Source organism: Astatotilapia calliptera, chromosome 9 (genome assembly GCF_900246225.1).
Source record: "Astatotilapia calliptera chromosome 9, fAstCal1.2, whole genome shotgun sequence".
NCBI lineage: Eukaryota > Metazoa > Chordata > Actinopteri > Cichliformes > Cichlidae > Astatotilapia > Astatotilapia calliptera.
The window spans coordinates 30,249,187-30,276,332 of NC_039310.1; the positions used below are offsets into that span (position 1 = coordinate 30,249,187).

The 27,146-nt window shown below is 45.7% G+C and overlaps 2 protein-coding genes across 4 annotated transcripts; one reads left to right on the plus strand and one right to left on the minus strand.

Annotated features, from left to right (window-relative positions):
* Positions 1–277: 277 nt before the first annotated feature.
* nub1 (negative regulator of ubiquitin-like proteins 1) lies at positions 278–17,976 on the plus strand. 3 transcript variants are annotated; one of them, XM_026180415.1, is made up of 16 exons: positions 278–586; positions 682–737; positions 964–1,084; positions 10,621–10,788; positions 10,925–10,989; positions 13,894–13,958; positions 14,032–14,199; positions 14,350–14,438; positions 14,535–14,641; positions 14,906–15,092; positions 15,567–15,674; positions 15,757–15,909; positions 15,991–16,137; positions 16,218–16,298; positions 16,850–17,045; positions 17,532–17,976. In XM_026180415.1, exons 3-16 carry the CDS (start codon positions 968–970, stop codon positions 17,669–17,671), a joined length of 1,791 nt encoding a protein of 596 aa, XP_026036200.1. In that variant the 5' UTR covers positions 278–586; positions 682–737; positions 964–967; the 3' UTR covers positions 17,672–17,976. The 3 variants fall into 3 exon arrangements, with proteins under 3 accessions (XP_026036200.1, XP_026036199.1, XP_026036201.1); XM_026180414.1 differs by lacking the exon at positions 682–737; XM_026180416.1 differs by lacking the exons at positions 278–586; positions 682–737 and adding an exon at positions 744–865.
* Positions 17,977–23,003: 5,027 nt separating this feature from the next.
* Positions 23,004–26,245, minus strand: crygn2 (crystallin, gamma N2). The gene is made up of 5 exons (XM_026180427.1): positions 26,163–26,245; positions 25,471–25,562; positions 24,362–24,518; positions 23,907–24,052; positions 23,004–23,250 (listed from the first exon to the last, which is right to left on the minus strand). The coding sequence occupies exons 1-5, from the start codon at positions 26,181–26,183 to the stop codon at positions 23,115–23,117; spliced, it is 552 nt and encodes a 183-aa protein (XP_026036212.1). The 5' UTR covers positions 26,184–26,245; the 3' UTR covers positions 23,004–23,114.
* Positions 26,246–27,146: the final 901 nt, after the last annotated feature.

The following is a 27,146-nucleotide window of genomic DNA, read 5'->3' on the forward strand; positions in this document are numbered from 1 at the left end:
ATTTTCTGGTTTTCTTTTTTATCGTTTGCTTATTTATTTTATTTTCAATACATTTCAAACAAAATATCTTTTGCTCCACTTACTAGTATTTACATTTTTAATACATTTCCCTTTGTGTCATTAAGGTAGCGTTTGTTCGTTTTGACCCTCGTGGGCAGCCGTACGGCAGGATCAAAGATCGTCTATATTCGTGAAGACTCGTGTCTGCTGTGACGTGGTCCTGGAGCGTCGGCCTGTGTTCGGCAGACGTCGTTTGGTGCGATCAGCTGATCCTGGAGCATGCGCAGAGTGAGCGCTCGCCTCCTTCCCAGAAAAGCCTGGTTCGCGTAAACAACAGCAGACAGCTGCCGCCGCGGAGCTTTACCGGAGTTTTACCGGAGTTTTACCGGCTCTCAGACCGAGCAGCTGGTCGCCGTCGGGTCCTGTGACAGTGAGCTACCTGTCAGAGCAGCTGTGCTCACCTGCAGCTGTTAGCTGCTGACGTCAGCCCGGTGGCGTCATTTCTCTGATTAAGTGTCGTGTTTGAGGCTGTTGTGTCGTAAATCCGCCGGGAGCAGAGTTTGGAGCAGCTGAAGACACACCACAGGTTTGTGCTGAAGTCACCGAGACCTCTGAACTTTAGTTTGACCTCTGAACTGTAGTTTGACCTCTGAACTGTAGTTTGACCTCTGGACTTTATAGGCTCCTGTGTGGATCCTACATTTCCCTTCATGCAGCTGGAGCTCTGTGTGACAGGAGTGAGTGATTTATGATGACTAACCTCAGCTTTAACTCAAAGTCAGGAAACAGACTATTACAGCTGCACTTCCTGTAGTGATCGCTGGCCACCATCAGGGGGCGGAGCTTCACTGAAACGCTTCCAGATGTGAGCAGCTGCTGTCCTCTGACCTGGTCCAGGGGTTCAAAAAGGTCTTCGTGGACCTGAGATGCTGACGTCACAGTTTTTATCTTGTATCCTCTCAGAACGATGGCGGAGCAGAACTTGGAGGCCAAGCTGAAGAACCTCCTGAAGCAGGAGAAGATCCAGCTGTGGAACCCGCCGTACACCGAGCAGGGCCAGCAGCCGGGCCGGCAGCACATGCAGGTGGGTGACCCGCCTGAGGAGGCGTGGCCACACACACCTTCCTACTGAGATCAAAGTATGAGGATATAACGTTCAGCCAGGTCTATGAAGGTCACTTTGTGACGCTGTTTAACAAATTAATCATTCACATGAATCCAATAAAATAATAAATCTGCTAAAACAAAAAAATGACACCATCATTAAAGAGTTCAGTTTTTCTTTCCTGTCAGAGGAAACCTCAGTTAAACAACTTACTGACCCAGTGAAACAGATTATAGAGGAAACACATGAGGAGACATGAGAGCAGGGGCGCTTCTAGGATCAGAGCTGTGGGGGTGCTGAGCACCCAGAGAGCTGATACAAGATACACTTTACTCGTCACGATGAGACGTCTCCCCCGTCTCTGTCAGTCCCTGCATCCTTAAATGTCTCCACTTGTCCCGAGTTCTCTCTGACTGTCTCCTTGGTGCATTTAAACCCCTGTTCCTCCCTGTCCTCCTCGTCATCTGTTGTCTTCGTCTCTATTATCAGTCATTATAATTTTACCATCTCTGTGCAAGTCTGCAAATTTCTTTATTAAATCATAAGATTCTTAAATTCATTAAGTCTCTCTGTGCCTGGGTCCTCGTCACAAAACATGACATCACTGTTTTGTACATTTTAATAATTTAATCCCACATGTGTGAAAGAAAAACACGTTTTTGAAAAGTCTGTAACAAAACCATCAAATCTGATAAAGTTTATTTAAATGCTGCTAAAGAAGAATGGACTGGAATAAAAATACATATCCTGACCTTAATTACTGGGAGAATAATGAATGATGCTCACAGTGAGTAAAAAGTAAACTGAGAGCATTTTCTGGACAGAGATTCACTTTTAAAGTGTGTGTTTAATATAATACAGACACATAAAAATACTTTACAAAAATAGAAGAGTCCTTGAAATGTACGAAATATTATTAAAAATGTAGAAAACTGAGACACCTTGGCCTCCGGTACAACGTATGAAAAGATCTTTACTGCAGATACTAACATGGCTCTGCAGATCTTTTCTTTTATCCTATGTCGCCTCACCTTGAGGTTGGCAAATCTGTCACATTTTGGTGGTCGAGTCTCTCAAGCTTCTCTTTCTCAACTGACATCACAGCCAGGTGCTGGAGTCTGCTTTGACCCATGGTCCTTCTCAGCCAGGTATGGAGGTGACTCCAGACACTAAACGACCTCTCACAGCTACAGCTGCTAACTGGGTTTGTTAGGGCAACCTGAATAACAGTTTTCAGTGTGGGGAAGATCTGATTATCCAGAAGATTGTACAATGTTAACATATCTGGGATGGCACCAGCCTCACTCTTGAGCTTCAAAAGGTCTTTGGCAGCCGTGGCTTCCTCTGACTGAAGCTCAACATGGTAACGCAGGGCCAGGGCTGATAACCCAGTTTGTTTAGCAGACTCTGTACAGCAGCTTTAATATAGGGAGACACAACTTCCAGATTGTGAGTAAAATCAGGTTTTTTCTCTTTGTCAGTTTAACAGTTTCTGCCTGTCACTGCTCCAGTGGCGGCTGGCCCATAGGGGGCGCTCGGGCTCCGCCCCCCCAAATGTGGAGGAGTAAAAATATATATTTTTAAAAAATTCATCAATGATAGTTTTACTATGTGTGTGCCCATATACAGCCAGGCGTATTTTAACATTTTCACCAGCTGACTCATTAAAGTTCAACCAACAAACGGTGTTTTTCTTCTTCTGGGGCGCTCGTCAAAGCGCCCTTGATATGCAGCGAAATAGCCTATCATTAAATGGTTGCCAGGGGAAAATAATAAATATTTGACCTATCAGCGTCGCTGAATTAAATGGTTTGGGGGCGCTTAAAATTGCGCCCCTGCAGAAAACGCGCGAAGATTTGCTGTTCTAGAATTTTACCTCAGTCAGTAGCCTAAGTGAGCTATAAGGTCAGAGAGAGACGATGGCAGCGGTATTGTTAACGGTTGAGGCACAGCCTCCCCCAAATTCGGTTAGATTGCTTCTAACCTACCCTTTTGCCAGAAGGACAATGGCAGAAAAACTGCAAGTTAAAGAGTTGGGACCTGACAAGCCCGAAATTCAACTAACCCAGGCAACGAAGGAGAAGTCAAAAGCATACAACAGGACTTTTTGTCGGAGTTGGTTCCAGCGCAAGTCGTGGCTGACAGGCTGTGGAACAGCTAATGCACTTTTTTGTTTCCCGTGCATACTGTTCAAAAGTGACAAGTGTGATTTGACGTGGACACAATCTGGACAAACCGACTTAAAGCACCTCTCCGAACGAATCAAGAAACATGAAAGCTCACGAGTTCATATGGACAACAGTGTAAAGCTAGCTGTGCTAGGGAAAACTAGCATAGCGGCGCAGCTAGATGATGGACATCGGATTGCTTTAAGAAGGCACAACGAAGAGGTAGATAAAAACCGTCATATTTTATCTAAAATCATCGATTGTATTAAGTTTTGTGGTGCTTTTGAGCTAGCAATGCGGGGACGCATTTAGCCCACCCCCCCAATCAGTTTACAGTTGTTGTTTTCAATAGTTATTTTTCATTCATTCAAAAAAAAAAAAAAAAATCTGTTCATGTTCATTTTTACAAATCTATACAAATGGCCAGAATATGGTTGTTCATTTTAAATTTAAATTTAAATTGTGTTGTTTGATGTACTCATTAAATGGGTCATTTTAGTCGATATCATAAAAATTGCCCCCCCTGAGATTTTTTTCAGGAGCCGCCACTGCACTGCTCCCTGTCTGTTTGCTTACCTGGTTCTTCCTGACCTTGTACTTTCTCTTCATGTTCTCCACTTTCCTCTCTCCCTCTTTGGACTGACAATCATACACAAATAGATTGTATTCAATTAGATGAAAAAAATTCTATTAAGATCACTAATAAATAAAGTCCTCTCTCAGTGTCCTTTCAACCAAAAGGCAAATAACCAAACCACATGAACATCTAATAAAAGATATAAATATTGAAACACTGATCCAACATTATTCTTGATTAACGGATCATTTGATCTGAACTTATATGAACCCGGCTGTCTCTCTGCACACACACACACACACAGACACACACACACAGACACACACACACAGACACACACACACACACACACACACACACACACACACACACACACACACACACACAGACACACACACAGACACACACACACACACACACAGACACACACACACACACACACACACACACAGAGTTATGAGGTTAATGAGCATCCAGTCAGTCAGCTAGTTAGTACCCTGGACACATGCACATATGACAAAATAACCAGTTTCTCTCATTACATTTCAAACAGGACAGTGGTAACAACAGCAGCTACGGACAATGTTAAGTTTTAGATTTTAAATAGTCTGTATACATTTCAATGGGAGCAACAAGACGGTCAAATGTGGCTGATTTTACTACAGAGCAGGACGAATTGTAGGGTAGCAAACATCGTCGGGAAACAAAGGAGCTTGCAAAGAAAAGCGTCTTTAAGTTGCTTGAAGACGTTTCACCTCTCATCCGAGAAGCTTCTTTAGTTCTAAGGTCAAATGGTGGAGAGTCCCAGATATAACCTAGTGGGAGTGACCCCCCACAGAGGGACAAAAGGACCCCCTGATGATCCTCTAATCACAAACTCAGGAGAGTTTTCTCCAAGCACAACATCCCAGTTTACTTCAGACCCAGCAACACACTCAGACACAAACTGGTTCACCCGAAAGACAAAACGCCAAAACACAGACTTAACAATGTGGTGTATGCTGTACAGTGCAGCGAGGAATGCTCAGACCTCTACATTGGAGAGACCAAACAGCCACTTCACAAGCGCATGGCACAACACAGAAGAGCCACCTCCACAGGACAAGACTCAGCAGTCCATCTATTCAATTCAATTCAATTCAATTTTATTTATATAGCGCCAAATCACAACAAAAGTCGCCTCAAGGCGCTTCATAGATACAGAGAAAAACCCAACAATCATATGACCCCCTATGAGCAGCACTTTGGCAACAGTGGGAAGGAAAAACTCCCTTTTAACAGGAAGAAACCTCCGGCAGAACCAGGCTCAGGGAGGGGCGGGGCCATCTGCTGCGACCGGTTGGGGTGAGAGAAGGAAGACAGGATAAAGACCTGCTGTGGAAGAGAGACAGAGGTTAATAACAGATATGATTCAATGCAGAGAGGTCTGTTAATACATAGTGAGTGAGAAAGGTGACTGGAAAGGAAAAACTCAATGCATCATGGGAATCCCCGGCAGCCTACATCTATTGCAGCATAACTAAGGGAGGATTCAGGGTCACCTGGTCCAGCCCTAACTATATGCTTTAGCAAAAAGGAAAGTTTTAAGCCTAATCGTGAAAGTAGAGATAGTGTCTGTCTCCCGAATCCAAACTGGAAGCTGGTTCCACAGAAGAGGGGCCTGAAAACTGAAGGCTCTGCCTCCCATTCTACTTTTAAATACTCTAGGAACAACAAGTAGGCCTGCAGAGCGAGAGCGAAGTGCTCTAATAGGGTGATATGGTACAGGAGAAATCTGCTCTCTCTTTCTAGTCCCTGTCAGGACTCTTGCTGCAGCATTTTGGATCAGCTGAAGGCTTTTCAGGGAGTTTTTAGGACTTCCTGATAATAATGAATTGCAGTCGTCCAGCCTGGAAGTAATAAATGCATGAACTAGTTTTTCAGCGTCACTCTGAGACAGGATATTTCTAACTTTAGAGATGTTGCGCAAATGGAAGAACGCAGTCTTACATATTTGTTTAATATGTGCGTTGAAGGACATGTCCTGGTCAAAAATGACTCCAAGGTTCCTCACAGTGTTACTGGAGGCCAAGGTAATGCCATCCAGAGTAAGAATCTGCTTAGATACCATATTTCTAAGATTTTCAGGGCCGAGTACAATAACCTCAGTTTTATCTGAATTAAGAAGCAGAAAGTTAGCGGCCATCCAGGTCTTTATGTCTTTAAGACATTCCTGCAGTTTAACTCATTGGTGTGTGTTATCTGGCTTCATGGACAGATAGAGCTGGGTGTCATCTGCATAGCAGTGTAAATGTATGCTATGTCTTCTAATGATGCTGCCTAAGGGAAGCATGTATAATGTAAACAGAATTGGTCCTAGCACTGAACCCTGTGGAACGCCATAATTAACCTCAGTGTGTGAAGAGGACTCTCCATTTACATGCACAAACTGGAGTCTATTAGATAGATATGATACAAACCACTGCAGCACAGTACCTGTAATACCTACAGCATGTTCTAATCGCTCTAATAGGATATTATGGTCGACAGTATCGAACGCTGCACTGAGGTCTAGCAGGACAAGCACAGAGATGAGTCCACTGTCAGAGGCCATAAGAAGATCATTTGTAACCTTCACTAAAGCTGTTTCTGTGCTGTGATGAGCTCTGAAACCTGACTGAAACTCTTCAAATAAACCTCTGCAGATGATCTGTTAGCTGTTTGACAACTACTCTTTCAAGGATGTTTGATATGAAAGGAAGGTTGGAGATTGGCCTATAATTAGCTAAGACTGCTGGGTCTAGAGATGCTTTTTGAGTAAAGGTTTAACTACAGCCAGCTTGAAGGCCTGTGGTACATAGCCGATCATTAGAGATAGGTTGATCATATTTAAGATCGAAGAATTACTTAATGGCAGGACTTCTTTGAGCAGTTTTGTAGGAATGGGGTCTAAAAGACATGTTGAAGGTTTGGAGGAAGTAATTATTGAGGTTAACTCAGAAAGATCAATTGGAGAAAAAGAGTCTAACTTAACATCAATGGTACTAAGAGTAGCTGTAGATAATATTACATCTGTGGGATGATTACTGGTAATTTTTTCTCTAATGATAAAAATTTTATTTGTGAAGAAGTTCATGAAGTCATTACTAGTTAACGTTAAAGGGATGGTTGGCTCAAAAGAGCTCTGACTTTTTGTCAGCCTGGCTACAGTGCTGAAGAGAAACCTGGGGTTGTTCTTATTTTCTTCAATCAGTGATGAATAGTAAGATGTTCTGGCTTTGCGGAGGGCTTTCTTATAAAGCAGCAAACTATTTCTCCAGGCTAAATGATGATCCTCTAAATTTGTGACACGCCATTTCCTCTCCAGCTTACGAGTCATCTGCTTTAGGCTACGTGTTTGAGAATTATACCACGGAGTCAGGTACTTCTGATTAGAGACCTTAGTTTTCACTGGAGCTACAGTATCCAGAGTCGTACGTAGTGAGGAGGTGAAATTATTAACAAGATAATCGACCTCTGTTGGCGTAGCGTTCAGATAGCTGCTCTGCTCTGTGTTGGTACAGGGCATTGGAGATGATAACAGTGGGTGGATTATATTCTTAAACTTAGTTACAGCGCTTTCAGAAAGACATCTACTGTGATAAAGTCTACTCTCCACCGCTGTGTAATCAATTATTGTAAATGTAAATGTTATCAGGAAATGATCAGACAGCAGAGGGTTTTCAGGAAACACTGTTAAATGTTCAGTTTCTATGCCATATGTTAAAACAAGATCTAGAGTGTGATTAAAGTGGTGGGTGGGTTCTTTTACATTTTGAGAGAAGCCAATTGAGTCTAATAACAGATTAAATGCCATGTTGAGGCTGTCATTTTTAGCATCTACATGGATGTTAAAATCACCCACAATAATTTTTTTATCTGAGCTCAGAACTAAATTAGATATAAAGTCTGAGAAATCAGACAGAAACTCTGTGTAAGGCCCAGGTGGACGATAGATGATAACAAGTAAGACTGGTTTCTGAGTTTTACAGCTGGGGTGGACAATGTTAAGCATCAGGCTTTCAAATGAATTAAAAGTCTGTCTGGGTCTTTCATTAATTAATAGGTTGGTGTGAAAAATTGCTGCCACACCTCCCCCTCGGCCTGTGCTTCGAGGTTTCTGGTAGTTAGAATGACTCGGGGGTGTTGATTCATTTAAACTAACATAATCATCCTGCTGCAACCAGGTTTCTGTAAGGCAGAGTAAATCGATTTGTTGATCAATTATTAAGTCATGTACTAACAGAGACTTGGAGGAGAGAGACCTAATATTTAATAATCCACATTTCACTGTTCTACTCTTTGGTTCAGATGTGGATACTGTATTGTTCTTTCTTTGTGATTGTTTATGTTTAAGTCGTTTGTTGCTGGTTTTTAGTTTGTTCTTTGTCTGTTTGGGAGCTGACACAGTCTCTATGGAGATGGGTTTTTGGGGGGGTAGCAGGAGGAGAGAAGCTGCAGAGAGGCGTGTAAGACTGCAACTCTGCTTCCTGGTCCCAACTCTGGATAGTCATATTTTTGGGGGTTTAATAAATTTGTCCATATTTCTAGAAATGAGAGCTGCTCCATCCAAAGTGGGATGGATGCCGTCTCTCCTAACAAGACCAGGTTTCCTCCAGAAGGTTTGCCAATTATCCATGAAGCCCACATCGTTTCTGGGACACCACTCAGACAGCCAGCAATTTAAGGAGAACATGCGGCTAAACATGTCACTCCTGGTCTGATTGGGGAGGGGACCAGAGAAAACTACAGAGTCCGACATTGTTTTGGCAAAGTTGCACACCGATTCAATATTGATTTTAGTGACCTCCGATTGGTGTAACCGGGTGTCATTACTGCCGACATGAATTATGATTTTACTGAATTTACGTTTACCCTTAGCCAGCAGTTTTAAATTTCCTTCAATGTCGCCTGCTCTGGCCCCTGGAAGACAATTGACTATGGTTGCCGGTGTCTCTAGCTTCACATGTCTAAGAACAGAATCACCAATTACCAGAGTTTGACCCCCGGCGGGTGTGTCGCCGAGTGGGGAAAAACGGTTAGACACATGAACGGGTTGGTGGTGTACCTGGGGCTTCTGTTTAGGACTATGCATCCTCCTCACCGTGACCCAGCCGCCCTCTTTCCCCAGCTGCTTGGGGTCTGCCGGGGAACAGCTAGCGGGGCCTACGCTATCTTCGGCTGCACCAGCTACAGGGGCCTGGCTAGCTACAGGTGAATGAAGGGTGCAAAGCCGAGTCTCCAATTCAGTAATCCTGGCCTCCAGAGCTGCAAATATGCTACATTTGTTACAGATATCATTACTGCTAAAGGAGGCCGAGGAGTAACTAAACATCTGACACAATGAGCAAGAAAGTGCAGGAGGGACAGGAGAAGTAGCCATGGTGCTAACGAGTCGGCTACGAGCTAAGCTAAGCTAGCGAAACAGTACAGAGACAGTGAGTGAATACTTTGGCTATAAATTAGGTAGTGAGTACACAGAAAGTGTGCTTCGGATGAAGCACGTGAAGATTATACTATGAAAGAAGAATATATTTAAAAGTTGTTAATTAAATTACTAAGCAAATAAGCTACTCAGAAACACCACTGTGAATGAACAGGAACAGGAAGTGATACTCTACCGCAGAGCGAGCGAACACCAAGTGACAGCGCCACCTACCAAGTTTGATTTACGCAGTGGTTGCATCTTAAGGATAAAGGACACTCTTTCGAGAATGCCAACGTTCACATTTTGGACAGAGAGGACAGATGGTTTGAAAGAGGAGTGAAAGAAGCCATCTATGTCCACTGTGAGCGACCATCTTTGAACAGAGGCGGGGTTTACGACACCAACTCTCTGCCATCTATAATCCAGTTTTGAGATCCCTCCCAGACGCCTTAACGCCCACTCACATCCTGGGCCATCTGACCTCAGGACATCACATGATAAGGTGGGGCCAGGTTTCACAATGAACACACCCGAAACTCTGGCTGATTGGGACCCACGCCCAGTTTCCCACCTTGGCTCAGGCGATTAGAGGATCATCAGGGGGTCCTTTTGTCCCTCTGTGGGGGGAAACTCCCACTAGGTTTATATCTGGGACTCTCCACCATTTGACCTTAGAACTGAAGAAGCTTCTCGGATGAGAGGTGAAACATCTTCAAGCAACTTAAAGAAGTCCAGACGCTTTTCTTTGCAAGCTCCTTAGACTACGATGACCTGGATGACTGAGAACCTTCACAGACATAGACAGAAAACACGTTTTCAACCCTGCAAGTTACCTGGTGTAACGTTTTTCAGCTAAAAAGAAACAGGGTCTGACTCCTACCTAACTATATAAAGAGTAACTGAAGGTTAAATGCAGCTAACGTGTCCTGTTTTAAGCCAGACACTCCACCTCCGCTCCGCTGCGTCTCAGCCACCATCGCTCTGGCAGCAGCGGCGCTAGAGCCAGAGCGGGGGGGAGGGGCTATCTATACTTTTGTTGTTAAATGTTCTCAATTAAGTACTGTATGCTTTTTATATTTTTAGTAGTGTGTCACACAAACAGAAAATATTGTCAAAAAAAGAACTCTTTGGGGGTGCTGACGCACCCAGGCGGGTTTGGGGGATCCGCCCCCAAAAAGGGGCTAAAATCGCCCCTGGATGAGGACTGACTGATTCTGTTTCACCGAGATTCAAGCATCAGTGAGGTTTTTGTCTCAGCCTCACAGCAAAGTTCAGCCGTTGGATTCTGTTCTGAGCGTGCTCAGTGCTGTTCTTCTTCCATCAGGAGCTGGCGGAGCGCTACGCCCACCTGCTGCGCCTGCCCGTGTCGGAGGTAGGGGGCGCTCTGGAGTCGATCCGAGCTCAGGCGGTGAAGCGAGGCAGAGGAAACCAAACGTTCAGGGAGACGAGCGTGGCGACGCTGGAGCTGCTGCTGCCGCGAGACGCCAAGAAGGTAACGAAGGCGGCGAGGACAGAGGAAGCTACCTGACGGTGTACCTCACGCCACACACTCATCACATGACACACACCGACCCACAATGCTTTGCTCTCCTGTGACGGAGGAGAATGACCTCAGTGTTTGCTTCCAGGATCCAAAGGTCAGGACGTACCTGGAGACGAGGCTGGACGTGTCGGCGCAGCAGGTGGTGGACAGGTACTCTATTACATCACAGGCCGAGTGTGTAGTAGTTCAAATGTTACTGAACAAACCTCCCAATGAAAACCGTGTTTTTCTAAACTAACAAACTTAAAAGGCCGACAGAGCTTCCAAACATTTTATTGGTTGTAAAGAACTGAAAGTGATCATTTGTTGAATTTGCACCATTAGAAGATCAAATTTACTGAAATCAAAACTATTTCAATCAAAAACATTAACAGGTTCCATAAAAACACAGGACCCCTCATTTGATAGCATCCATGGACCTGGAGAGTTTTGTGAGTGTGATCTCTGAGCAGCACGACGATCGCGCTTACGTTTACGTGAAAGGTTTTCATTATGTGTCCAAGGCATTCAACTGTTTCACACTCTTCAGCAGAGAGATCCTTTTTCTTTCCCATGTTGCTTGTAAATGGTAGTGTGCTTAATAATGTGGCGCATGCTTCTTTAGTAGAAAACGAATGATCACATGTGTCTGAGGCTGATGTCAGTGATCCAAACAGCTCTGAGACTCAATGCCATCCATGAGTTTGATTGAAAAACAACATATTTAATCTTTATGACACTTAAATACAATTTTATTAATAATTTGGAACGTGGTGTAAAAGTAATGCAGTACTTAATTACTCCTGGGAAAAACTAACTAGTTACACTACTCGTTGCATTACTTTCATGTTACTCTGTAAAACAGCTGCAGCTCACTGTCTCATAATCACTGTTTAAACATATACAGGGAGTGCAGAATTATTAGGCAAGTTGTATTTTTGAGGAATAATTTTATTATTGAACAACAACCATGTTCTCAATGAACCCAAAAAACTCATTAATATCAAAGCTGAATGTTTGTGGAAGTAGTTTTTAGTTTGTTTTTAGTTTTAGCTATTTTAGGGGGATATCTGTGTGTGCAGGTGACTATTACTGTGCATAATTATTAGGCAACTTAACCAAAAACAAATATATACCCATTTCAATGATTTATTTTCACCAGTGACACCAATATAACATCTCCACATTCACAAATATACATTTCTGACATTCAAAAACAAAACAAAAACAAATCAGCGACCAATATAGCCACCTTTCTTTGCAAGGACACTCAAAAGCCTGCCATCCATGGATTCTGTCAGTGTTTTGATCTGTTCACCATCAACATTGCGTGCAGCAGCAACCACAGCCTCCCAGACACTGTTCAGAGAGGTGTACTGTTTTCCCTTCTTGTAAATCTCACATTTGATGATGGACCACAGGTTCTCAATGGGGTTCAGATCAGGTGAACAAGGAGGCCATGTCATTAGTTTTTCTTTTTTTATACCCTTTCTTGCCAGCCACGCTGTGGAGTACTTGGACGCGTGTGATGGAGCATTGTCCTGCATGAAAATCATGTTTTTCTTGAAGGATGCAGACTTCTTCCTGTACCACTGCTTGAAGAAGGTGTCTTCCAGAAACTGGCAGTAGGACTGGGAGTTGAGCTTGACTCCATCCTCAACCCGAAAAGGCCCCACAAGCTCATCTTTGATGATACCAGCCCAAACCAGTACTCCACCTCCACCTTGCTGGCGTCGGGCTGGAGCTCTCTGCCCTTTACCAATCCAGCCACGGGCCCATCCATCTGGCCCATCAAGACTCACTCTCATTTCATCAGTCCATAAAACCTTAGAAAAACCAGTCTTGAGATATTTCTTGGCCCAGTCTTGACGTTTCAGCTTGTGTGTCTTGTTCAGTGGTGGTCGTCTTTCAGCCTTTCTTACCTTGGCCATGTCTCTGAGTATTGCACACCTTGTGCTTTTGGGCACTCCAGTGATGTTGCAGCTCTGAAATATGGCCAAACTGGTGGCAAGTGGCATCTTGGCAGCTGCACGCTTGACTTTTCTCAGTTCATGGGCAGTTATTTGGCGCCTTGGTTTTTCCACACGCTTCTTGCGACCCTGTTGACTATTTTGAATGAAACGCTTGATTGTTCGATGATCACGCTTCAGAAGCTTTGCAATTTTGAGACTGCTGCATCCCTCTGCAAGATATCTCACTATTTTTGACTTTTCTGAGCCTGTCAAGTCCTTCTTTTGACCCATTTTGCCAAAGGAAAGGACGTTGCCTAATAATTATGCACACCTGATATAGGGTGTTGATGTCATTAGACCACACCCCTTCTCATTACAGAGATGCACATCACCTAATATGCTTAATTGGTAGTAGGCTTTCGAGCTTATACAGCTTGGAGTAAGGCAACATGCATGAAGAGGATGATGTGGACAAAATACTCATTTGCCTAATAATTCTGCACTCCCTGTAAACCTGAGGCACCAACACATCTGTAACGAGGACACACACCTCCAACATAGCACAAAGCCGACCACACAAATCAAAGATGAAGACACACAAAAAATGGTTGCCACGGTGATTCTACTGTAGAAACAGGAACAAGGCTGCAGCCTGGCTGCTCATCAGTTTGTTACCTGTTGAAGTTCAGGCTCTGGCTGCTGGGCCGAGGGGTGGAGTCTGCACACGCTCAGCTTTCACTCTGGGCTAGCTTAGCGTTAGCATGCTGTCAGTGCAGATGTAAAGAAGTGAGGTTGTGTTAGCAGCACTGTGAGTGTTTCTGTCCTGGATGCACGTTTCACTTATTTACATTTACATTCATCTTCTTCTTTTGTGCAATAAAAAATACATTTGGACACACATGGTCACTATTTTCCTCCTCTGACATCCAAGCTGGAATCAGCTGATCGTAGTGTGAGGACAAGAAGTGGGATCAACAGGACAAATGATTCCAAGCAGCTGGAAAACTGGGAAGCAGAAGAACCAGTTCTCCATTCAATACTGTAGTAAAGTGTGTGTGTGTGTGTGTGTGTGTGTGCGTGTGTGTGTGTGTGTGTGTGTGTGTGTGTGCGTGTGTGCGTGCAGGGTCGCTGAGGAGCACGGCCTCAGGAGCATCAAGCTGATCCTGAGTGGGAGGACTCTGTCTGCAGGTCAGTGACCTCACAGCTGCAGTAGTCATGTGATCTGTCAGAGCAGAGCGTGAGCGTGTGTGTGTGTGTGCAGAGCGACGTCTGGACGAGCAGGGCGTGAAGAACCACAGCAAGGTGATGGTGCTGAGGGTGAGCGACGGCGAGCTGAAGCAGCAGCTGACGGAGGAGGAGGAGGAGAGGAGGAGCCAGGAGGAGAGCGTCCAGAGGACCCAGAAAGGCTTCCAGATCCTGTCAGAGAGAGGTGAGGAAACAACCACGCCTCCAACACACCTTTGCTCAGCCCACAGGTGACCACAGCAGGGTGGTGTCCCAGGCTAACAGGTGACCATGTGGGCATGGCAGTGGGAGGGGCACAGCTGTTTGTTTTTAAACGTCTGCTCCTCTCCATCAGACGGCAGCGAGGACCCACACACCACACCGTTCCTGGAGATCGCCGACCAGAAAGGAAACCCTCTGAAGATTCCCCCCACGGAGAAGAAGGTGGAGTTTGAGACAGGACGCAGTGCGGAGGTCAGTCACCAGGGGGCGCTGCTGTGTAACCTCTGTGTGTGTGTGTGTGTGTGTGTGTGTGTGCAGGCTCTGATCCTGGCCATGGGCTTCCATGAGAAAGGTCGCGCTCTGATGAAGAGGAAGCAGCACGATAACGCTCTGTGTCACCTGCTGCAGGCCGACCAGCAGTTCAGGTACGAGCGAGCTGATTGGCTCTGAGCCGCGTCACAGCTCACCACGAGTTTATCAGCCTTCAGCCTGAGATCAGAGACTCTTCATCCACCGTCACTGTAAACGTCTGAAACTGTGTTCATGAGACAGGAAGTCCCTGTGTGTGAGCGCAACGTGCACCAGCTTTTCAAAATAAACCTCCAGAGTGAGGAGGTTTTCCAGCACATCCAGCGTGCTGTGTGTCATTAATGAGGGTTAAAGTCCTGTGTGTGTGTGCGTGTGTGCAGGAAGTGCGGCTCGGCGCTGCTCAGCTCCGTGGATAACTACGCCGTGCTGCAGCTGGACATCGTGTGGTGTTACCGCGCTCTGGAGGCGCTGTCCTGCCTGGAGGATGGGCGGAGCCGCCTGCAGAGAGCCGAGGACTGTTTCCTGCGTTGCTACGGAGAACAGCAGGAGAGACTGCTGATGATCAAGGTCAGACACACACACACACACACACACACTGTGTGTTGATGCTGAGGGTGAAACCATCATCAGGGAACGTGTTCATGTTTGTGACCAACATGAGGGAATAAACTTTCTGGTTTGTATTTGTAGTCCATATTTGTAGTCCATTTCCTGTAGTCTGAGAATCATTGACCAATCAGGTTTGAGCAGGCTGAGTGGAGGTGAAGACAGGCTGCACTCTGATTGGTCAGCTTCTTAGACGATGCTGAGAGTGAGCATGTATGTGACACATTGAGTCTCAGTGGGACGACCTGTGTAAATAAAGTTTTAATGTTAATGTTGTAAACAATGTGAAGCTGAACAGTCTCACTGCAGATGTCCACTGTTTACTTCTTACTGGGATGTATCACCATGGTAACACATGCTGATGAGCTATGCTTAAGTTATTGCAGTGAATCTGTAACCTTCAGCCTGTCATTGACTTAATGTGTGTGTTGCCAGGGTAACACGGGCAGAGAGGAGGTGCTGTTCCTGCGTCTGTACCTCCTGCAGAGCCTCCTCTCCTACATCGAAGGAAGCGACTCTGAGGCGCGGCTGCAGCTCTCCAGGGTGAGACTCGGCTTAGCATGAGTGACAGTCCACAATAATCCAGCTGTGTGTGAGTGGCTCACTGAGCTGCTGTGTGTGTCAGGTGGAGTCTCTGTACGCGCGCCTGCGTCCCGACTCGGAGAAGATGGCTCAGCTGATGGCGCTGGGCTTCAGCGAGAGAGAAGCTCGGCTCGGCCTCAGAGCCTCCCGGGGCGACCTGCAGGAGGCCGCCATCCACATCAGCACCCGCCGACAGGTAACACCTGACAGGAAGTCAGTTCACCGCCTGTCTTCGTCCCGTTTGAGTGTTTAATAAAGTTTTATCTCTATTTATCAGGAGCGGGAGGAGCTGAAGCAGAGGGAGAGACAGAAGAGGAGGACGAGGATGGAGGCCATCTCCGCCCTGATGGAGCTGGGGTTCTCCCAGAGAGACGCCGCCCGCGCCCTGCACCACGCCGACGGGAACGTAGACAGAGCTTACGCTGTCAGTGGCCCCGCCTCCTCGTACAGGTCTCACAGGTGGAGCCGTGACTGACTCCATGTTCTCCTCTGTGCCATCCCCAGATCCTGCTGGACTCGAGCCAGGATGCCCAGGCGACCAATAACAACACAGAGGGCGGAGCTAGCCCAGAGATGGTGGAGCAGGTACGCTCAGAGGTCACGTTCAACATTCAAACTTTATTGAACAGTGACAAGACGAGCAGAGGAAAGCTGGGGGCGGGGCTTCTCTCTGTTCTCCTATAGCTATGTCTCCTCCAGCTGTTCTCTTTCTGTCCCTCCAGCTGTTCTCCTCCAGCTGTTCTCCTCCAGCTGTTCTCTTTCTGTCCCTCCAGCTGTTCTCCTCCAGCTGTTCTCCTCCAGCTGTTCTCTTTCTGTCCCTCCAGCTGTTCTCCTCCAGCTGTTCTCTTTCTGTCCCTCCAGCTGTTCTCCTCCAGCTGTTCTCCTCAAGCTGCTCTCCTCCAGCTGTTCTCCTATAGCTATGTCTCCTCCAGCTGTTCTCTTTCCTTCCCTCCAGCTGTTCTCCTCCAGCTGTTCTCTTTCTGTCCCTCCAGCTGTTCTCCTCCAGCTGTTCTCCTCCAGCTGTTCTCTTTCTGTCCCTCCAGCTGCTCTCCTCCAGCTGCCCTCCTCCAGCTGCTCTCCTCCAGCTGTTCTCTTCCAGCTGTTCTCCTCCAGCTGTTCTCTTTCTGTCCCTCCAGCTGTTGTATTTGGGATTCGAGCGGGATTCGGCTGAAGCGGCGCTCAGACTGACAGGTGGAGACGTCCAATCAGCGACACAGCTGCTGTTGGACAACCAGGGCGTCCTCTCCCCGGAGCTGCTGACCCCGCCCTCCACATCCTCCTCCTCCTCCACACCATCCTCAGAGGAGCCCAGCTCCGCCTCCAGCTCCCCAGGTAACAGAACCACCCTTCGTTCATCCAGCATAAACACAACAAAGTTACAGAACAGGAAGTGTCGATGTTTGAACGAGGCAGATTTCAGCAGATCTCATCCTTTGTAAGGACCTGAGCTGCCAGATTAGACCTTTCGTCTTCCTCAGTCTCTGTGACTCGTTTTACCTGACGAGCATGGAAACTTTTACAGACGTCTCTTTGCTTTTCTCTGAAACTGAGAGCTCACAGGGTGAAACTCGTTTAGAGCAGGTTCATCTTCATCTCATCAGTCACTGTGAAAACATGCTAACCAAACCAGCCAATGGGGCTTCAGTGAGGACGGTCATGTGGTTTAGAAACCCATCATCGTCCAATAGAAAGCCTGAGTGACCCGACGAGCTGAGGAATGTACCTCAGAGGTGTAGTTGTGATTTCAGAAAGAAAAAAACACATTTCAAGAAAAGAAAAAAGTCACATGATCTAAAGTCTGCTTGTGTGACCCTCCAGAGGACAGCGAGCTGGTGAGCGAGGTGCTCGAGGACATCGCCCCCCACGAGGAGGACTACCTGGACCTCACGCTGGAGGAGGAGAGCGAGCTCATCTCTGCCATGAAGGCGTACCTGCACCGTGAGCCCGCCCACACCTAGTGACACGCTCGGGCCGGGTCGAGTGTTGTCGCTGTGTAGAACAAACACGCACACACACAGATCGTCCTGCAGTCGGGGAGTTCAGAGCGGCGTGCCAATGTGGAGACAGTGACGATCATCTGTTCAGCAATAATTCAGTGTCCTGCCGCTCAAACCGCACAGGTGTATCAGTTTAATCAGTGACATCATCAATGACATCATTGTTGGTGATGTTGGATCAAAGCGGAGTCTCAGTTTGTGTCTGAGCGGTTTCCTGTTGATTCTTTGGTTGTGATGGAGCCAATAAAGACGACACAAAGTGTTTCTGTCTGTCTGTCTGTCTGTCTGTCTGTCTGAAAACACAAAAACACAAAAGCAAAAACACCAGGTCAGTGAGAAGAACAGAGACTGAAGCTGATTGGTGGTGGAGGAGGTGTAGCATGGGGGTTAGGGTGGTGCATCAACAGACTCAGTCTTCACTCTGAGTCTCACTCTGCACTTCAGGCTCGAACCCTCAGAACCTTCCAGAAGAACTGTGAGACAAAGCTGAGTCTGAGCAGGAAAGGCTGCTACAGTGGCTTACAAAAGTATTCAGCCCCCTTGAACTTTTCCACATTTTGTCACATTACAGCCACAAACATGAATCAATGTTATTGGAATTCCAGGTGAAAGACCAACACAAAGTGGTGCACACGTGAGAAGTGGAACGAGAATCATACATGATTCCCAGTGTTGGGAAGGTTACTTTTAAAATGTATTCCGTTACAGAATACATGCCCCAAAATGTATTCTGTAACGTATTCCGTTATGTTACTCAATGACAGTAACGTATTCTGAATACTTTGGATTACTTAATATATTATCGTGCTTTTTACAACAACATGAATGTACTATTGCTGTGATTTATTACTATTACTGAAGGTCCGCGACTCCGAACTGTAGTAAAGGGACCTCTGACTAATACGGCGGGGTCCCTGTCGGCTCGTAGCCGAAAAATAGCTTTACTTTGTTGTGTGGGTCAACTTTTCTTGCGAGAGACAGAGAGAGGCGTTGAAAGGCTGCTCCAACGGAGCTTATTGTTTTCGGAGGAAAACAGGAACACGGTGTACAGTCGAGTCTTAATAGCTTACTTACAACTGGGCTCGTCAGGCACTCTTCTTGGCTGCAGTGGTTATTATTATATTTACATGCTTCCAGCTCCCGTTTTTGCTCGACGACAACTCGTACCTTTCCACTCGCCTTTCTCCCTCCTCGCGCTCACAGACCCATAACGTGTATGGCAGTCCATTCTCCCTGCAGCACGGACTACACTGCCCATGATGCTACATTCTTTAGAGCTATGCTTGTAGCATTCTGCCTGTTAGCTTAGCACAACAACAACAACGAAAAGGCGCTCTCTCACCCAGGAAACACACAGTCGCAGAGAGAGAGAGAGCGTCGCCCTGTAACCATGGCAATCGTAACGCTGCCGCCTGGAACAACAGAACGTAGCTGTCAAACAAACCCAAACAGTCCTGACCTGCGACCAGAGATGGGCAGTAACGCGTTACTTGTAACTTGTACTTGTAACGCGTTACTGTAATCTGATTACTTTTTTCAAGTAACGAGTAAAGTAAGGGATTACTATTGCAAAATCGGTAATTAGATTACCGTTACTTTCCCGTAGGAACGCTGCGTTACTGCGTTACTAAAACCGTGATTTTTTTTGCGAGAATGTCTCACGACAGTGACGTAAGCAAGTGCGACGTTGGTGACAGCAGCTGTGTGCAGATCAACAATGGATAATATATCGAGTGCAGAGAGAGTATGAGCGTGCAGCGTTTAAAGCGTGGAAGTACTGACCTTACTTTGAGTTTGATTCCATAAAGAGTGACAAAAACATTAGTGTCCGCTGTGCGTGGGAAGAAAACTTCTTTTTACAGCGAAAAAAACCCCTAAACTTCCAACAAGCACCGAGTAGCTACGACGTAATGGGAAACTCACAGAGAAACTCGCGCGGATTCTTCAACTGACCGCAGCACACCTGCACCAGGGTAACCCTCCGCCTACCCTGCTCCTGCTTTACAGGTGAAAATAGAGCAAAAGGACCGCTGAGTCTTTGACTTTATTTATTTTCTGCTGTGTTTTACTTGCATCTGTTTGAAAGAGTGAGTGTAAACACAAAAAATATTTTATTTTATGTGCTGGAATGTGCAGAAAATAGGTTTACATGTTAAACTAATTTATTCAAGTCAGAGAATGTTGCATATAATTAAATTTTTGCTTGATGCAAAAAGTTAAAAGATTAAAACTGATAAAACAAGTTAAAAAAAGAGACTTTTCCATTTGATTACATTTTGTATGATGGATTATGTAGAAAAAGTAGAATTGGGCTGAAAGATCTATCGCTTTATCACCTCTTCAGGTTGTAAATCGTGTTTTTAAAAAGTAACTAAGTAAGTAACTAAGTAATTAATTACTTTTGAAAATAAGTAATCAGTAAAGTAACGGGATTACTTTTATGGGGGAGTAATCAGTAATTAGTTACTGATTACTTTTTTCAAGTAACTTGACCAACACTGCCCGCGACAACATGAAACAGGAAAGTACTGCAGTGTAATCCATTTATTTCAACAAAGTAACTGTATTCTGAATACCACCTTTTTAAACGGTAACTGTAACGGAATACAGTTACTCATATTTTGTATTTTAAATACGTAACGGCGGTACATGTATTCCGTTACTCCCCAACACTGATGATTCCAAACATGTTTTACAAATAAATAACTGCAAAGTGGGGTGTGTGTAATTATTCAGCCCCTGAGTCAACACTTTGTAGAACCACCTTTTGCTGCAGTTCCAGCTGCCAGTCTTTTAGGGTCTGTCTCTACCAGCTTTGCACATCTACAGACTGAAATCTTTGCCCATTCTTCTTTGAAACAGCTCCAGCTCAGTCAGATTAGATGGACAGCGTTTGTGAACAGCAGTTTTCAGATCTTGCCACAGATTCTCGACTGGATTTAGATCTGGACTTTGACTGGGCCAGTCTAACACATGGATATGTTTTGTTTTAAACCATCCCAGTGTTGCCCGGGCTTTATGTTTAGGGTCGTTGTCCTGCTGGAAGTTGAAGCTCCGCCCCAGTCTCAAGTCTTTTGCAGACTCCAAGAGGTTTTCTTCCAAGACTGCCCTGTATTTGGCTCCATCCATCTTCCCATCAACTCTGACCAGCTTCCCTGTCCCAGATGAAGAGAAGCCCCCCCAGAGCATGATGCTGCCACCACCATATCTGACAGTGGGGATGGTGTGTTCAGAGTGATGTGCAGTGTTAGTTTTCCACACATAGCGTTTTGCATTTTGGTCTCATCTGACCAGAGCAGCTTCTTCCACATGTTTGCTGTGTCCCCACATGGCTTGTGGCAAACTGCAAACGGGACTTCTTATGGTTTTCTGTTAACAATGGCTTTCTTCTTGCCACTCTGCCATAAAGGCCAACTTTGTGCAGTGCACGACTAATAGTTGTCCTGTGGACAGATTCCCCCACCTGAGCTGTAGATCTCTGCAGCTCGTCCAGAGTCACCATGGGCCTCTCGGCTGCATTTCTGATCAGCGCTCTCCTTGTTCGGCCTTGTTCGATTACACACAGGTGCACTCTATTTAGTCATTAGCACTCATCAGGCAACGTCTATGGGCAACTGACTGCACTCAGACCAAAGGGGCTGAATAATTACGCACACCCCACTTTGTAGTTATTTATTTGTAAAAAATGTTGGAATCATGTATGATTTTGGTTCCACTTCTCACGTGTGCACCACTTTGTGTTGGTCTTTCACCTGGAATTCCAATAACATTGATTCATGTTTGTGGCTGTAATGTGACGTAATGTGGGAAAGTTCAAGGGGGCCGAATACTTTTGCAACCACTGTAACTCTAATACTGATTAATATATTCCTGCGCTGTATGAGCCCCTCCTGGATGGCCAAACTCCTCCATAAAGATTATGAACAGAATCAGTGACAAAGTGCAGCCTTGGTGGGGTCCATAACCCACCGGGAGCGAGTCTGACTTATTGCCAGCTATGTGGACCAAGCTCTTGCAGCAGTTGTGTAAGGTTCAGATAGCCCGTAGCAAAGACTCCCCATACTCCCGCAGCACCTCCTACAGAACACCATGAGGGACACGGTCGAGTGCCTTCTCCAAGTCCACAAAATACATGCAGACTGGTTGGGCAATTTCCCATGCTCCCTCAGGTATCCTTGACAGGATAGAGAGCTGGTCTAGTGTTCCACGACCAGGATGGAAATTGCATTGTTCCTCCTGTATCCGAGGTTCGACTAACGAACAGACGCTCCTTTCCTCCAAATCACGCCCCTCCAGGTCACACTGTCATTGCCCGAGTGTTGAAGTCTCCCAGTAAGACGAGTCCCGAGGTGGAGCACCCTCAAGCACCACACCCAAGGACTTCAGGAAGGCCGGGTACTCTGAACTGATGCTAAGTGCAGACAATCTGGATCTACTTCTAATTGGTGATTTTTGAATCACTCTTGTCTGGTCCCTCACCAAGGACTGATTTGCCACAGGAGACCCTACCAGAGTGCAAAAGCCCCCCAACAACACAGGATCCCTGGGACACACAAACCTTCCACCACGATGAGGTAGCGATTCACGGAGGGGCCTCTGAGTACTAACTTGATGTAAATTCTCCAGGAATATAACCTAGAGCCAAAAAGTGCTTTAAAGATCGATGCATTCACGCAGCTCATAATTAGACCAACTTATTATTCCTTCACATGTCCTGTTACTCCTTATATCTAAATGATTGATGGTTGAAAAATCCTAGTCTAAGGATCTTGGAGAGAAAAGCATCTGGACTTTAAGTTTCTTGAAGACTTTTGGCCTCTCATCTGAGAACGTCTTCAGTTCTAAGAGCAACTGGTAGAGAGTCCAGATTTATAAGCCCTATGGGAGTGTCCCTAAGAGGGTCAGTAGTGGGTCCATGACCCTCTTAGGGACACTCCCATAGGGCTTAAAATTCTGGGATTCTCTGCCAAGCTCCTTAGATTACTCTGACCTGGATGACTGCAAACCTTCACAGACATATTTAAAGGTCCTGGACTCTTCTAACCCTCTAACACTTAGTGCATCATATGAATACATGAATTTTTGTGAGTCTTTTATATCATCAGTGGGATTCACCACAATACATCTTTAAAACTTTGTCAGAAGTTTCAATTAACTCTCCACCTGTCAGAAACAGATATTTTCTGTTATCTGTATTAATCCAGATTATAATTTCTTTTGTCACAGCAGGAATGAAAACCTGTTTATGTGATGGTGTCGGTGTGGCCACACAAATCAACACACACACAGACTGTTTGATAAAAAAACCTGCTTTCTTATTTTAGTCCGAGTTTATTTATCGTACATGATTACAGTCACAGGTGAGGGGGGCTGGTCAGGGTTGGGGGTCAGAGGTCAGAGGGGTTTAGAAGTAGTTGACGACTCTGCGGATGGACTGGATGTTGGGGTTCTGGGCCTGCCACTCGTTATGGCTGCAGTAGTCTCCACGCTCAACAATGTACATGCGGCCACGGAAGTTTGGCTCCTCGTACATCACCCAGCTGGAGGTGGAGCAAGGAGGCAAGAGAGGCGGGGTTAAAGTGAGGAACATGCTTTTATTAACCTGTCACACTTTTGTTAAGGAGGATTCAGAATGATGTTTAAATATATTCCGCCTTAAAACATCTTTAGACTTTTTTCTATTATGTTAAGTCATGCTAACACATCCAACCTTAGGTTGTTAGCATGCTAACATTAGCACTAAATAGAAAAATTAAGCTGAGGATGAAAAACAGTTCTACTGGTCTCCAGGTGAGAAGTCTAATAATAAGATAAGCCTGGTGGGGTTCATCCTCAGGGGGACATGAGCGTGAAAAATCCTGAAAGCTAAAGTTTGAACTCAATCAATCAAATCAATCATCAGCCAAAACTTCCAAGAACAAGAACATTACTGTGTCACATTTCATCATCTGGGGATAATAAATAATGAGCCCCACAGTCTAAGCTGCCAGCAGCAATAAAGTCTACAGAGTTGATCCTCTGCAGAGCAGGAATATGTCAACAACCGACCTTTACTTTGAATGTGAATGATAAATATTTCCTGTTAGCATGTTAGGAATATTGTCCTAATACTAATCTCAGGTTAAAGGTCACCAAAGTCTATCCCCTGGGGAGTAGGAACATCAGCGTTAAGGTTTCTGGTAAAGGAGAAACTCACGCTCCGTCTCCGTAGACCTTCACAGAGTTGATGCAGTTCTTGGAGAAGCCGCGGCTCTGCAGGAAGGGGCAGTCGTCGCAGATGTCCACGCACTGACCGGAGAAGTTACAGCCCTCGAACAGCTCGATGCGGTAGTGCTCGCCGTGCTGCCGGACAGACGGACACGATTAGGTCAGAATCCAACAACAAAACCTACATCACAGACCGGACGGAGCAGCTGTAGCTTCAGGATGAAGGTGCTTCATCCCAAAGCAAGAAAAGATGGTTTCCCCTCAGTGGAAAAGACTCACAGAGTCAGTCTTTCACTAACACATGAAAAACAAATCTGACATTTTTAAAAGTGTGAATTAAAAAGAAGATGAAATTGTGTTTCCTAACAGCAGTAAAATCTCAGATCTGTCAGATCACCTCATCCGTGCTCTTTAAACAATCACGACTCCGTCAGAGGTGCTCACCATGCGGATGGGTTTGCAGGATCCCATGTGGTCGTTGTGGGAGTTCCACCTCTGGAATTCTGGGTACTCGCCGTGCTCCAGGATGTACTGCTGGCCCTTGAAGTCAGGGTGGTCGTAGCAGATCCAGGCTCCGCTCTCCACACGGATCGAGTTCACCCTGAAGAGACAAAGACAGGCTCCAGATGTTACCCTGCAGAGGTGCTCAGTCACATGTTGAAACCATCAGCAGGTTTAACTGGTCAGAACTTTTTCATCCTCCGTCCCAGCACGATCATCTGCTGCTCAGACACAGTCATGGAGTTCAGGTGATGATCAGCTGAAGGAAACAGGAAGCACTTACACCAAGAACTCCAGTTTATCCTGACCATGATGATGATGATGTCGGCCTCGTGCTCTCCTCTGATGAAGAGCGGCTGAATGTTTGATAAGGTCAGAAAAAAAAGTGCTGAATATGGTTTCTGTGTGGACGGACTTCAGTCTGAGTTTGTGCTGTTAGTGAAAACTGTTGGTCATCAAATTCACATCTTTGAGTTTGCAGAACGTCAGATCTTTGATATGTGTTTCTATTTGTCACTAAAAAGGAAACGTTTAGACTTCCTGTACGGCCAGAAATCACAAAGCTTCTGTTCTTCTGTGTTTTCATTGATGTCATTAGAAAAATCTTAAGAGTAACTGAAACACTGACCTCGTATCAGTATTCAGAGGCTCGTCAGAAATATCAGCTCTCGCCTGAATTTCAGAAGCTGAAAGCAGAAACAGTTTCGTCCACACGGTTTGAATATAAATGTGACCACCAGGGGGCAGCGATTCCACACATGTGTTTCCAGATGTGCGCTGCAGGTCTCTCAGTTTCTGACATTTGTTGTACTTGTCATGACTTCATGACCTGCTTACAGTTACACTGACAGGCTGCGCCCCCTCGTGGCTCAGAGCGGTATTACATAAAACCACCTGTTACGTTTCCTCTGATCAGCTGATCAGTCAGACTCTGGTTTCTGAGCTCAGAGAAACTGAAGGTGCGACTGAAGATCTGCTCTGACTCAGTTCAGGTTCAAACGTCTTCAGTAAAGAAAAAAAGAGAAAGCAAACACCTGAAAACAGGAAGTTACCTGTTCATGAAGCCGCGGTCCTGGAAGTTATCACAGTCACCTCTGACCTCCAGCTTCCTGCCGGTGAAGCACTTCCCCTCATAAAAAGTAATCTGCAGGACAAACGGTCACGTGCTTTCATTCAATAAAACTTTATTTAAAAATGATTGACAGGACGAAGTTCCTGCTGTAATCTGAAGCCTCCAGTCTCACAGGTCTGAGTTTATCATGACTCTGTCATGTGAATCATCTCCATCCTTCACCAGGTTGTTAGTCTTTGATGTCTCTAACACGGAATAACACGAATAAATAACAATGAATGACATTTCTGAATCTAGGCTGGAAAGTAACTGAGTATTTTTACTGCTCTGTAACCTGATCCTGGGCTTAGAGGACGATCGAGCGTGCAGCGACGTCTGTTTGGTCTTAAACATGACCCCAGCTGCTTTATTAAAGTGACATCATCAACAGCAAACAGTGAAGTTTTAACAAAAACAGAAACTGTCGTTTTAATGTTTCACATGAATGTGAAGTGAAACTCAGATGATGATTTATTTTTTCTGTTCTTGTCTTTAAAAACTAAATGTCCTGCTGCTGTGAAGAGCTTCACACCAAACTCCATTCAAAAATTGACTATTTTAAGCAGCCTGATCTTCAGCTTCAGAGCTCAGACTGAAACAGAGCTCAAAGCGATCCTCGTCGGTCTCACTCACCTTTCCAGAGTACTGTGACATTTTGTCCCGCTGGATGTCGTCCAACCTGGCCCGCAACCACACACACAGTGTAACAGAGAAAAAGTTGGACACCCCAATTTATACGGAAGGGGGGCGACCGAGGGGCGCGGCGGGCCGAGGGCCGAGGCCCCCGGACAAAAGAGTCGGCTTCAAAGGTTTCTGCTGCCTCGACGCTTTCAGTTCATCCAGACCTGTCTGCTGATTCTGCTGTGTGTGTGTGTGAGTGTGTGTGTGTGTGTGTGTGCGTGTGTGTGTGTGTGTGAGTGAGAGTGTGTGTGTGTGTGTGTGTGTGTGAGTGTGTGTGTGTGTGTGAGTGTGTGTGTGTGTGTGAGTGAGAGTGTGTGTGTGTGAGTGAGAGTGTGTGAGTGAGAGTGTGTGTGTGAGTGAGAGTGTGTGTGAGTGTGTGTGTGTGTGTGTGTGCGTGTGTGTGTGTGTGTGTGTGAATAGAAAGTGCTTGGCCGCAGCTTTGCAGCTCAATGATCTTGCACACGTCACGTTTCTACACAAACAGGCTGTGGTCAGGAGGAAGTACTGCCATCCTTTACTGCAGTAAAAGTATTCCTAAAAGTACAGTACTAATACTGACACTGCCTGCACTGATGCAGCTGTTAGGTTTCGTTCAGTCTTTCTTTGACTATTTAAACTTTTCCAGGAGCTGAGCTTCAGTCCTGCTTTGATGTGACGTCTTCATCTCTCTGAGCACCAACAGCAGCAGCAGTGAACCTCAGGCTGAGGTAAAGCTACTGTCAGCAGGTGAACAGGTGACTTTTACCACCACAGTTTGGGTTTCTACTTCCTGTGTGTGGTTCTTTTTCTGGTTTTTATCCTCCTCGTGTCTCCTGTGTTTCCGCTTCCTGTTTTATTTTGGTAACTGCTGTTGTGCTTCCTGTTTTTATTGCTGGTAGGTTTCCCGCCGCGTCCTCACCTGTGTGGTTACAGTTGATGTATGTGTCCTGTCAGCAC

Excerpts from the sequence above, each read along its gene's own strand:
- nub1 (XM_026180415.1), top strand. The coding sequence starts at position 968 with ATGGCGGAGCAGAACTTGGAGGCCAAGCTGAAGAACCTCCTGAAGCAG. Across the intron at positions 15,093-15,566 it reads AGAGACTGCTGATGATCAAG|GGTAACACGGGCAGAGAGGA; the intron begins GTCAGACACACA and ends GTGTGTTGCCAG. Across the intron at positions 17,046-17,531 it reads CTCCGCCTCCAGCTCCCCAG|AGGACAGCGAGCTGGTGAGC; the intron begins GTAACAGAACCA and ends GTGACCCTCCAG.
- crygn2 (XM_026180427.1), bottom strand. The coding sequence starts at position 26,183 with ATGTCACAGTACTCTGGAAAG. Across the intron at positions 24,053-24,361 it reads CCTGCAAACCCATCCGCATG|CACGGCGAGCACTACCGCAT; the intron begins GTGAGCACCTCT and ends TCTGTCCGGCAG. Across the intron at positions 23,251-23,906 it reads AAGGTCTACGGAGACGGAGC|CTGGGTGATGTACGAGGAGC; the intron begins GTGAGTTTCTCC and ends CTCCACCTCCAG.